General features: G+C 52.5%; 1 protein-coding gene across 1 annotated transcript in view; it reads right to left on the bottom strand.

Annotated features, from left to right (window-relative positions):
• Positions 1-13,092, bottom strand: part of LOC138442944 (epididymis-specific alpha-mannosidase-like) — a 59,092-nt gene that overhangs the window by 19,815 nt on the left and 26,185 nt on the right. The window contains exons 7-8 of the mRNA XM_069595059.1: positions 12,551-12,749; positions 9,301-9,491 (exon numbers count right to left, since the gene is read on the bottom strand). Coding sequence (XP_069451160.1) covers positions 9,301-9,491; positions 12,551-12,749 — 390 coding nt within the window. The remainder of the gene's footprint in view (positions 1-9,300; positions 9,492-12,550; positions 12,750-13,092) is intronic.

Below are 13,092 nucleotides of genomic sequence, written 5' to 3'. Positions count from 1 at the left end.
GCTGTATATCTTCCTTAACCACAAGCTTGACCCAGGCAGGCCATGGTCCTAGCCTTGGGGCAGCTTCATCATGCATGTGTCTTGTGATCAAAGGCGACCTTTGTGCTCTCATCTATAAAGTGGACGTGTAGTGACCAGGGACTGGGAGGTGTGCTGACCTAGGGGAAGAGGAAAAGTTAAAATTTTACATAACCTCCTGCTCCTTCTGCCTCTGTAACTCAGCATGCTCCTTGCAAAGTCTGGATTATTTAGGTCATGTAGTCTCAGAAAGTGGGGACTCACAACACTAGGAACTGGATCATATTTCACTCACTCTTGTCCTGCTCTTTGCAATCACCCAGCCCCCTGCAAATGCACTTAACCGTCACTGTGTATAAAAACTCTGTATGCCCTGTGTTCGGGGCTCAGAGCTTTGAGTGTTAACTCCTCTGGAAAACCCGAGTTCTCCAAATCTCTGAGTGTGGTGCTTGGTTTCTCGAGTACTGGTTTCTGCAACATTTCTAGAGGCCCCAGCAAGATTGCAACCATTCCATCCCCTGAGCCACCAGACTGGGTGCTCGGCTGGGTTGGAGTAGAGAAGCCCCGAAACGGACGAGGTGGCACACCACTTGATGGTATTCTGGGTTCTCTTTCGGACCAGTATTCTGACTCTCCAGGTCACTGAGCCCTGTCCAGACTCATTGGAGGAATGGACCAACTCACCAAGAACGGCCACAGGATTAAGTAAGGCCCCGCAGCCAGTGCCCAGTCAGGCCCTACCCTAATGGGGAGAAGAGGAGACTGATCACCTCCTTGGAGATCCCAGGAAGGGAGCATCAGATAGGGAGACCTGGGACTCAGGAGAAGGGAGGTATTGTGATAACCTCTTGAATTGCTGTCTATGCATGATTGCTGATTGAAGGAAGTGGAAGTGAGCTACGCAGTCCTCGGACTACAGAGCCTGAGAGCATCCAAAACCTGCAGTTCTGTGACGGCCTCACAAGGCTGAAAGGCAGGGCCAGCCTGTGGGGGATTTGATCCCTCCCTGTGGACCTGCCAAAATTCAGAGGCATCTTAAATCTCCCTCAAGAGAGCAGCCAGGAGGATGAGACAGGAATGTGAATGAATGTGATTTGCTTGTGCTTCTGGCTCAATTGTGTGGCTTCACGGCCTTCATGGCTACGGAGTCCATGTGGGCCCTAACTTGCGGTTCCATGGTGACCTCATGTGGCTCAAGGCGGTGTCTGCTCTGAGGGACCCAGTTCCTCATTGTGAGACAGAACTGGATCGGGGCGTATACTGATCTGCCAATGCTAAGAGGCACCTAGGTTCCCCCCAAGGACGCAGCCAAGCAGTCACCTGAATGGTATTCTCTTTTGATGGGCCACCCACCCTTGCTTGTCTTTGCACCACTGACTCAGGGAGGGATATACAGTGAGGGGGAAATTATTGGTTACTGGTTTTTCTTCTGTCGACTGACTCCTTGAGCTGACAGGTAAGAGATTAGGTTTTCCTCAAAATCCTGCCAGGTAGATTACACTTGTCAACATAGGTGGCAGTTCCTCTAAAGCAACAGTATTAGATTGCATGATAAAGAACTTTAAGAAGGGCAGAGTCAAGATGACCCCCAGGAAACTTAACTTATGTGAGCTCAGTTGGCTATGCTTTGATGTTGGATGGCTGCCAGAGGGCAATCCTGACCTTCCCACTGTCCAAGCAGTGAACCAGGAGGTCACTGGGACTCCAGGCTTCTCTATCCATGGGATTTTACAGGAAAGGGTACCAAAGTGGGTTGCCATTTCCTTCTCCAGAGGATCTTCCTGATCCAGGGATCGAACCCAGGTCTCCTGCATTGCAGGCAGATGCTTTACCCTCTGAGCCACCAAGGAAGCCCCCATACATAGAACCCTGGCTTCTAATAGCACAGATCCTGCCCCCATGGTCAAGATTTTGCATGAACGGATAGGGACAGAGTAGGGTATTTGTTCCCCAACCAGAACTCAGAAAAAGAAAGAAGAAGAGAAAAAACATATATTCCAGGGAGATCCAGTGAAAGACCCACAGCTGCCCCCGCCATACATTCCCCTGACTCCAGATGCCCCGGCACAGTCAGCGCCAGACCCATTGCCAGACAGTACACCTCCCTCCATGTCCTCCGCACCACCTCATGAGCAAGACACCAGCCCTGAGCCAGTAGGGAAGCGGCTCCGTTTGGCCAAACAAACTAACCAGCTGCCCACAGCCCACGAGACACCACTGCAAGAAACTCAGTGTCCTCAACAAGTGGATGAGGCTCAGTCCAGCCTGGATGCTCCCTCCTGTATCACCAGCCTTTCAGCCCTACTGATCTCCTCAACTGGAAACACCATAACCCAGCATACTCTGATAAACCACTGGCTATGACTGACCTCCTGGGGTCCATTTTCCACACCCGTCAGCCTACATGGGATGACTGTCACCAGCCCCTTCTGTCTCTCTTCACCACTGAAGAAAGGTGACTCATCTCAACAGACGCCCAAAAATGGCTCCGAGGACAAGTATCCACAGAGGTCTCAGATGCAGAAGGGTGGGCACGAGAATTGATGCCAGAGATGAGGCCTAGTTGGGATTTCAGTTTCAGAGAAGGATAAGAAACCCTGGGCCACGACTGTGATACCTTTCTACATGGATTTCAAGCAGGAGCCAAAAAGCCCACTACTATGTCCAAAATCACAACACCCGTCAAAAAAGCAGATGAAATTCCCACCAATTTCTACGAAAAACGTGTGTGAAGCATTCCAGACATACAACCTGTTCGTCCCCCAGACAATAGAGAATCAACCGATGATTAACGCTGCCCTTGTGGCTCAATCCTGTGCAGACACCCAGCGAAAGCTCCAAAAGCTGGAAGGCTTCACTGGGATGAATCCCTCACACCTACTGGAGGTAGCAAATAAAGTCTTCGTGAACCTAGACCATGAAGCCCAATGAGAATCAGATAAATTAATGAAACAGAAAGCAGCCCTGCTAGCAGCATCATTGAGGAGCTCAGATCAAGCGAAACAGAATGTTCCCTCATGGAAAGGGGAAACTAAGAAGAGACCAGCTCCACACCACGACCAGTGCATTGCAAAGAGACTGGCCTCTGCAGGATTGAGTGCCACAGTCACAGAGGACATCTAAAGGGTCAAAGAAGTTTGGTCAATCCAAAAAGAAAGGTACCAGCCTGAGCTGGCTCTCCAAAACCTTGTTGGCCTGGCTGGAGCAGAATCAGACTAAGGAAGACTGGGCTCGCTAATCCTGGTCATGATGAAAGTAGGAAGCCAATCAATGACTTTTATGGCGGATACTGGAGCTGAACGCGCCATGGTAACCACACCTCTGGCTCCCCTCACAGGCCGAACAGCAGCTATTGCTGGGGCCACAGGGGCACGGCAGCCTGCTCATTTTGCAAGGCCCCATTCGTGTCAGCTAGGGGGCCATCTGGTGACTCATGAATTTCTCTACTTACCTGAACGCCCCATTCCCTGGCTGGGTAGAGACTTACTGACAAACCTGGGGGCACAAATCACCTTTGCCCCTGCAAAGCCTGCGAGCCTCACTCTGGGGAGCCAATCAGCTCTGATGAAGGCCGCGACTATGCCCAGGGAAGATGAATGGAATCTCTGCAACTTATGGAGGGAAAAAATAAATCCCACCAGCTTGCTAATAGAATTCTCTGATGTCTGGGAAGAGAAGAAATCCCCAGGTTTGGCTACAAACCATGCCCCCATTGTAGTGGACCTGAGGCCAGGAGCCGCTCTTGTTAGAAATAATATCCAGTACCTACAGGAGGCATGCCTGGGAATTCGGGACCACATCCAGTGCCTACAAGGTGCCGAGATCCTAACAGAATGTCAGTGTCCCTGGAACACCCCGCTCTTACCAGTCAAAGAGTCTGGAAGGAATGACTACCGCCCCATCCAGGGCCTCTGTGACATCACCAGTGCAGTGGTCACCGTCCATCCAGTGGTCCCAGATCCCTACCTTCTCCTGCGTCTCTTGCCCTCTCACACAGGCTGGTTCACCTGCCTCGATCACAAGGCTACATCCTTCTGGCTCTGGCTCTTGCCAGCCTGCCAGCCAGCCCTTCTTTGCCTTTGAAAGGGAAGACCCACCTACTGGGAGGAAGACACAGCTGACTTGGACCCGACTGCCGCAAGGCTTCAAAAACTCACCTACCCTGTTTGGTAAAGCCCTGCTGCCTTTTACAGAGAAACTTTCAATTGCACCCTGCTCCAGTATGTGGATGTCCTGTGGCTAGCCAGTCCCACCCAGGGGATTGCTGGAAAGGCACCAAATCCCTGTTGACTTTTCTTTCCAGCACAGGGTACAAGGTATCATGGAAAAGGTCACATCTGTATATAGGAAGTCAAGTACCTGGGGATTGCCATCTGAAAAGGGCATCGGGCACTGGGACCGGAGAGGAAGCGGGCCATCTGCTCATTACCTCGGCAGAACACCAAGAAAGAAGTCCGTGAGTTCCTTGGGCTGGATTCTGCTGGATCTGGATACTGAGTTTCTCTGAAATTGCCAAGCCTTTGTTGAAAGCCACAACAGAGTGGTAAGGACCCCCTGGAGTGGCAACCTTAACAGGAAAAGGCCTTCAAGGAGATAAAGAGACTCTAGACCACTGTTCCTGCATCAGGGCTGCCAAACGTGACACAGGACTTTAACCTCCTTGTACATGAGAAAAATTGCACCGCAGTGGGGCTCCTCACACAAACAGGCCACGGCAGCGCCCGGCCACATACCTGTCAAAGTGACTGGGTCCAGTGGCTGTGGGATGGCCACCATGCCTCCGGGCATTAGCTGCCACTGTGATTTTGGCCAGAGAAGCAGATAAGCTTACTCTAGGACAAAATATGAAAGTATGTTGTTACTGCCCTGATGAACAGCCAGGGTCATAAGTGGCTGACCAGCTCTAGGATGATTCACTATAAAGGACAGCTCTGGGAAAACAAACAGGTGCAGCTCGAGACTGTGCGGACCCTGAGCTCTGCCACCATTTTACCCGTGTAAGTGGGAACCCCCGACCATAACTAAAAGGAGGTCACAGATGAAATTCACTCGAGCAGGCCGGACCTCATGGACCTTCCCCTCCAGAACCCAGAACTGGAACTGCTCACTGACAAAAGCAGTTTCATCCAAGAAAGGCCAGCACAAAGAAGGCTCTGCCATAACAACAACTGCTGAGAAAGTGAAGGCTGAGGCCTTGCCACAAGGGTGGTCAGCACAACGGGCTGAGCTACGGGCATTCGCCCAGGTGCTAAGGCACACCAAAGGGAGACGAGTCAGCATCTATACTGATACAAGGTATGCCTTGGATATTCTACGTGTACATGAAGCCATTTATAAAGAAAGGGGACTATTGACAGCAGGGGAAAAGAGATTAAAAACAGAAAAGAAATCCTTTAGTTGTTAGACGCAGTCTGGAAGCCTTTCCAAATAGCAGTCATCCATTGTAAAGGCCGTCAGCGAGGAACTGATCCAATCAGCAAAGGAAAATTGGTCGGCTGACCAGGCAGTCAGGGAGGCAGCGACCCAGCTGATCCCCAGAGTCAGCCCTGAGGCCACCTTTAAGGTCTTCTTGGCACCAGAATTGCCTCTGTCCCTGAGATACACGAAGAAAGAAGACCAATGGGCTCTAAATGATGGAGGAATGAAAGAAAAGGCGGGCTGGTGGACGCTCCCAGACCACAGACTCGTCCCCAGCAATCATGCAGTCCAGCTGGTAAAACAACATCATGAGACAACTCATTCAGGAAAAACTGTGCTGGAGAGCTTACTGAGCTGCTACTGTTTCATTTTTAAGCTCCCGATCCTGTGTGCCCAGATCAGTACTAGAGGTGTGATTTGTACACAAAACAACATCAGCCAAGGACCAAGACCTAACCCAGAGGTGGAGACTGTTGGGACTCTGCCCTTTGAAGATCTAGAAGTGGACTTTACTGAAGTCAAGTGGTATAGGGGCTATTAGTACTTACTTGTGGTAGTCTGCACCTACTAGGAATGGGCTGAAGCCTACCCCACATGCACTGGACAGACACAAGAAGTGTCCAAGGCCCTACTAAGAGACATAATCCCGAGATACAGGCTGCCTCGCTCCATAGGGTCTGACGATGGGCCAGCTTTTGTGTCTGATAATGCAAACTTTATCCAGGACACTGGGAATCGAATGGAAGGGTCCCACCACTTACAGGCCACAGAGCTCAGGGAAAGCTGAGCGCGTGAATCGGACCCTCAGGACTACATTAGCCAAACACTGTCAGAAGACTCAGTTATCTAGGGTCGACACATCGCCGCTAGCCTTAGTCTCAGTCAGATGTATCTTGTGGTCCTCAGGCAATTCTCTCCTTGAGATCTTATACGGGAAAATGCCCCCAGTGATGGGAAAACTCAAGGGAAACCCCCAACAACCAGCGGACCTGAAGGTGTACTGACATGTCCAGGCTCTGGGAAAAGTCTTCCACCATATAGCCCAAGAAAGCTTAGAAAGGACCCCCATTCCTTCGGGCAATTGGATTCATCTCTATCAGCCCAAAGATGAGCTATGGGTTAAAGACTGGAAAAAGAACCACTTCCACAAGATCGGACAGGCCGTCCCACTGTCATCCTGGCAACCCTTACCACTCTTAAAGTTACAGACTTCATCCCTTGGATCCACCACACCAGAGTCAAGAAGGCGGTGGCTTCCTGTGACGAGGACATCTGGAAAGCAGTCCAGGACTCTGAAAATCCCCTCAAGGTCGGTTCCAAATACAGTGGCCCTCACCCACAAAGGGCGCTGAGCTCTGCTCTAGCTGCTTCAGAAGCTGACTAGTCAACGCACAGCAGAAGCTTGAGGATTGTTCCAGCCACACTCCGACAGCTGACTGGTCATCCCACGGTGAAAGCTTGAGGATCTGGCTATCAAAATATCAATGGATTTTCACTGTCAGCCTTGGTCTTTATCCCTGATTGGAGTTATTGCTGTGCTCTTCACTCTAGGACTAGCTTCAGTCGCACTCCAGGACTGGGATTTGGGTCAGAAGCTGCAGTTAGCTGTCTGTTATCTCACTGAGTGGGAAGCCTCAGAGATCACGTCTCTTAGGATCAATTCTCCCTACTAACTAAATCGCTCACAGTATAGCTGACCCCTTTCACGATAGGCTCAGTTGCTATAGCCATAACAACCCAAAGATGGGGAGAAAACCTTTTGCTAGTGTTCAGTTATCTGTCATGTGCAGGCTGCTTTGCAACCTTTTGCTGTCCCTTGCTGTAACAGATGGTGCCATTCCTTACCCATCATGCACCGGTCAACATTACAGTCAACCCTTGGAAAACTGCTTCCTTAACCATCAGCTTGAACAATGTATAGATAGCCAATCCTATAGGTTGGTCACCTACTGCCTTCTTAACCATGTGACGTATATCCAGAGGTCTGGGCACCAAAATGTTCTCCATTCACGTCCCCCATTGCTGCTACCTTTCCCCCACCAGGTGATCCAAGCCCCAGGGGTATCGTGATACCATGCCATTGCCATCATGCCCCCGTGCCTCCATTTACCCCCAAACACCACACAGACGTAATAAAAGAGAACAGGTGTGTCTGCAAATAAATGGAAAAACCTACTGGACAGGAACAATAATGCAGACAGACAAAATCACGGACTGACTTTGCCCTGAAAACTCAGGCTCTCAGTAGGACTCAGGTTACAGACTAAACTCCCCTTTAGACCCTCGTCTGTACCAAGTTCTCAATGCAACCCATTGCCTTCTCAAAGACACCATCCTCCAGCTGGTCAGGGATTGCTGGCTTTGCTTATCGTAAGGAGCGCCATGGTGCTTAGCTACACCAGTACCATTGACTAATGCCACAGCCATGGGACCTCCCATGTATTCACCCTTACAAGGGCCGGTCTTAAGGACAACTGAGTTAACTCAAAAGGCTCCAGAATGCTTTACAAATAATGCAGGAACTGAACCTGTAGGCAATTTAGCCAGGGACCAGTGTAATCAACCTCTAAAAGGTGAGTGGCCCACTCATCCTCCCACAAACACAGTATAGTGCTGCCCCCATCAAGGCCTTTTCTTTGTGGGACAGATGCTTACTTATGCCTACCAGTCAATTGGATGGGTATCTGCATCTTAGCTTTCCTCACTCCGCCAATGAATATTGCCCCTAACAGCCAGACTTCCACCTTACCTCTGGCAGCAAAGACATGGTCAAAAAGAGCCATCCAGTTTATACCTCTACTAGTTGGTCTGAAAATTACTCCTGGGATAGGTATGGGAATAGGAGGAATTGTTTCATCAACCACCTGCTACCATACACTATCCAAGGACTTCACAGACAACATTGAGAGAGCAGCCAAATCTTTAGTGGCTTTACAGGACCAAACAGATTCTCTGGCTAAAGTGGCTTTACAGAATAGGAGAGGACTAGATTTACTGACAGCTGAAAAGGGAGGACTCTGCCTCTTCTTGAACAAAGACTGCCGCTTTTATGTAAACCAATCAGGAATAGTCAGGGACAAGGCCTAATATCTAAGGGAATGAATGATGAAAAAGAGAGATGATGCTTTCTACAATGAGTGTTAGAAGCATCAAGAGGTGGGGGAATGCAGAGGATAAGTTAAAGTTTTACATAACCTCCTGCTCCTCCTGCCTCTGTAACTCAGCTTGCTCCTTGCAAAGTCTGGATCACGCAGGTCACGTAGTCTCAGAAAGTGGGGACTCACAGTACTAGGAACTGGATCTTATCTCACTCACTCTTGTCCTGCTGTTTGCCATCTCCCAGCCCCTGCAAACCCACAGAGTCATTCCTGTCCATGTTTAAAAACTCTGTAACCCCTTTGTTTGGGGATCATAGCTTAGAGTGCTAACTCCTCCAGGCCTGCCAGCGTAGTAAACCTGACTTCTCCAACTCTCTGAGTGTGGTGCTTGGTTTCTCAAGTACTGGCTTCTGCAACAAAGCTCAGAGAGGGAAACTCAGTAGCCTGAGGTCACAGAACTGAGCTGAGATTGGAGCCCAGCCTTGGATTGTTGGACATCAGAGCTACTCCACTTTGCCCTTTCCCCTCTGGGTCAATCTGGCTCTGAATCTTACTGAACCACAAGCTGAACCCTGGCAGGCCATGGTCCTAGCCTTGGGGCAGCTTCAACATGCACAAGTCTTGTGACCAAGGCGACCTCAGTATTCTCATCTGTAAAGTGGACCTGTAGTGACCAGGGACAAGGAGGTGTGCTGACCTAGGGAGGGAGAAGCACACAGCCCAGCAGGGTCCAATCCTGACCTGTCTCTGGGAGGCATTGTGTTACCTCAGAGACTGCCCAGCGGAGCTGCTGGAGCTGCTGCAGGCCCCAGGCCGGGTCCAGGAACTGGTGGGGAGCCAACAGCACGTAGCGTGTGAACATGGACTCCCCAGCGTACAGCAGAGCACTGGCTCTCCTCGCCAGCCCCTTGAGACCACTTCGGGAGGCATAGAATCCAGTCCAGGCGTGAAATATTTCTAGAAGCAAAAGGTCAGTAGTGGGTGTGAGGTCCTGCCCACGGAGGCCCCTGAGCCTCATCTGGGAAATGCTGAGGAAGATGAGGTCAGAGACAGATCTGCCTGGGTCCCCAGGGACACAGCCTAGGTCAGAGGAGTGATCTCAGGGCTCCTGTTCCAGCCAGGTCAGCAATGGTACAAGATCCCTGGATGGCTGGGCAGCTGGCAGGGTCAGGCTGGGCTGAGGTCCGGGCGCTGAAGCACAGTGATGACAAGAATTCAGTGTGCACCTGAACCCTTGGTACGGCCTGTGGGGAAAGGCCCTGAGTACCTCAGGGGAGGAGGGAGAGGGAAGAGGGCGAGGATGGAGGGACCCAGAGGGGAAGAACTGGAGTGCTGGCAGCCCCTGTGTGCCTCTGGAGAAAAAGTGGGTCCTGGAAGGCATGCATTTCGGCAGTTCTCTCTGGATGCTCAGCAGGGAAGGGTGGCAGCAGGGTGGGAGCTGGGAGAGCCCTGGAGCCTCCGTCCTGACCCTGGACTAGGAGTGTGAGGCTGGTGGAAGGGGCGAGAGTCTGAGCACCTTGGGGCTGGGATGGGTCTCAGCAGGTGGTTCAGGGTTCCTGACTTCCCTCCTCCTGCCTCCTCCCCAGCCTGGGTTGTGCCTCCATTCTCTGTCTTCCCTCAGAGAACCTTGGCTAGACAAGGAAGGGAAGCCAGGAGGGCTGAGGAGAGGCTACAGCCGGAGGGGCCAGACACAGGAGCCCTCCGCAGCTCCTCCCGGAAGCTGAGCACACAGGTCAGGCACCGGCTCACCACAGCCTCAGCTCTAAGCAGGGACCCAACTAGACAAAGCTACCAAGATAATCCTGCACTCGGATCAGGACCAAGTCTCCTCCTTGAACTTTAGTCTCTGACTAGATGGTGCCTTTGGCCACACCCACCATGCTTTTCACTGGACCTTTCAGCATACCTTCCCACCCAGACACAGACACTGCTTCCTGCCTCCTGGTAACCAGGCCCACATTCTCCATCTCCTCCCACCTCAAGTGTGACCACGCCCACACGGCAGTGTCTCACCCACCTCAGTTGGAACCCCACCCACATTTTTGTAGCCCCTCTCACCTAGTCCAGGAGCCAGCCCTCCCCTAGTCTGATGAGGTCCTAAGGGAAGTGTCCTGAGAGGTATGTAGCTCCCCTTTCTCACCACTCAGGCAGAAGACCAAGGCCAGAGAGGCACTGCAAACCCAGGTCTGGGGCAGTCAGGGTGGCACCCAGCCCGGTATCAGCCCTGCAGCTGGAGGCCCATCCTGCTGTCTCTTTGGAAGGGAAGGAAATGAGAAGGTTGTATTTGAACTGCCATGTGAGGGTCCCTCCAGTCCTCTGAAAATCCATGTTATGGATGACAAAATCAAGCCTCAGACGTCACTTACCCAAAGCCACCCAAGCCGGTGGGGTCAGGAGCTGCGAGCTCAACCCAGGTGAGCATCTGAGTCACCGCCTGGGGCCAGCCCTGCTGAGACACTGTGCCTGCTGAATGGTGAGGGTGGGTAGGGGACAGGCCCTGGAGAGGCGCAGCTCAGGCACCCTGGTCCCCCGGAGGACGTTCAACCAGTGGATGCTGCTGTCAGCCTGGGTCTCCTAACTGTCCATGGAGACAGACACCTCACCTTTCCCTTCTAAAATGACCTGTCCTGCTGAGTAATCCCACCGTGGACCTATGGCTGGGCAAACCTGGCTGGGAGGTAGGGCCTGATCAGGGTCCCTGGGCTGCCCTGGTTCATGGGGTCCCCCCATGCTGATACCCCTCAGCTCCTCTTTTTTTTGGAAAAGGGGAGCAGGACAACAAGGTTTCTTCAAGGTTTCTGGCATTCCTTCCAGTAAGGGTATCAGATGTTCAATAAATTGGCCAACACCATCCCCCGTGGATGCCCTGAGCAAGGGCTGGACTGGGCTGTGGAGGGCATTTCTGTCTCCCCAGCTGTCAGTGGGAGGCTGTGTGTGCATAATTCCTGTCTGGCTTACAGATAGAGGAGCTGGACCTTCTAGAGGGTCCGCTTGGAGGTGGGTAGGGCTGGACCGGGAAGAGGCACTGATGCTGGGCTTCCTTCAGGGCATCAGGCCCTGGGCTAGCTTCCTCAGCATGGAGTGCCCACAGCATGTCCAGGATGGCGCCTGGCCTCCCAGGATGGAGATGCTGCTGTCAGTGTTAACAGCTGCATCTGCTGAGCCCTGGCTCTGGCCCAGGCACTAGGCTAAGGGCTCTCCTCATCTCACTTCATTCTCACAGTGGATGTGCTAACCAAGATGAACGTCCCTGCTTTCCTGACACAGAACGGTTCCACGGTGCACACAACCCACCACAAGGCTCAGTCCATGACCTTTCATCCTGAGCCTTGCCGGCCACAGCCAAACCCGTCCTGGCCTCCAGGACACAGGTCTGTGGGAGACAAGGTCCCCCAATAATGCCTCTGTGGCAATAGGTGAAAAGTGGGACCCTGAGGGGAAGAGGAGACAGCCGATCGAGACTTAAGGTCAGGAAAGGCTTCCTGGAGGAGGTGACACGCATGCATGCATGCTCAGTCGTGTCCGACGCTGTGGCCCCACGGACTGTAGCCCACCAGGCTCCTCTGTCCATGGGATTTCCCGGGCAAGAATCCTGGAGCGGGTTGCCATTTCCTCCTCCGAGGGATCTTCCCTACCCAGGGGTCCAACCTGCATCTCCTGTGTCTCCTGCATTGGCAGGTGGATTCTTTACCACAAGCACCACGTGGGGATCAGAGGAGGCGACACTACAGAACAATTGGGACTTTGCAGGAAGAGGAGGTGGGCACGGGCCAGTCCTCCGGCAGCACTGCAATAAAAGGCAGAGACGGGACCTGCTGCGTGTGGACAGCGTGAGAGGCTCCGGGAGCTAGGAAGTGGGCAGAGTGTGGAGGGAGTCAGGCAGGAGGGTCAGGACCTGTACCTCCCCCAGAGCCCCTAGCAGGCTCCAAGCAGAGGCCTGAGCAGGCACCGAGTTTGGGGGCCCCTTTCCTCCCTGGCACCGAATCCCTCCCTGATCCCCCACCAGAGGCTCCTACCTGAGGAATAAGGCAGGAAGTCTTGGTGGTCTCGGACCTTCCAGGAGAGCTGGTGAGCGTGCACAGCCTGGAAGTAGTTGCGCAGCGTAGCGTACTGCACCGAGATGCCATGCTGGTATGTGAACTTGTTGACCTCCTCCATTACACGGTCCATGTTGATGAATTGCAGTGAGGCGTTGAAGAACTGCCTGTCACATCCCTGCAGGCCCGGGGACAGAAGCAACGCCCTGCCCTTCTGGGTGTAGAGCCCAGCCTGCAGGGGGAGAGCCCCTCCTATCCCCATGACCACCCGCACTCCCCGTGGCGGGCATGGATCCCGGGCCCTGCGCTGGGTGTGTCTGCTCTCTGCCATGTTAAAGGTGTTTGTCTCACAGCTGCAGCTTTGTACCCTTTCTCAGCATTCCCCAATTCTGCACACTCTCCAGGGCCACCTTTGGCTGCTGAAATCTGATCTCTTTCTCTATGAGAATGGTTTTGTAAAATTTCACATAAGTGTGATGATTTAGGTTTTGGTTTTCTGTGTCTGACAGATTCCATTTCCT

Source organism: Ovis canadensis, chromosome 6, assembly GCF_042477335.2.
Source record: "Ovis canadensis isolate MfBH-ARS-UI-01 breed Bighorn chromosome 6, ARS-UI_OviCan_v2, whole genome shotgun sequence".
Taxonomy (NCBI): domain Eukaryota; kingdom Metazoa; phylum Chordata; class Mammalia; order Artiodactyla; family Bovidae; genus Ovis; species Ovis canadensis.
Note: the sequence above shows the minus strand (reverse complement) of the source record. Positions and strands in the feature narration are given on the sequence as shown.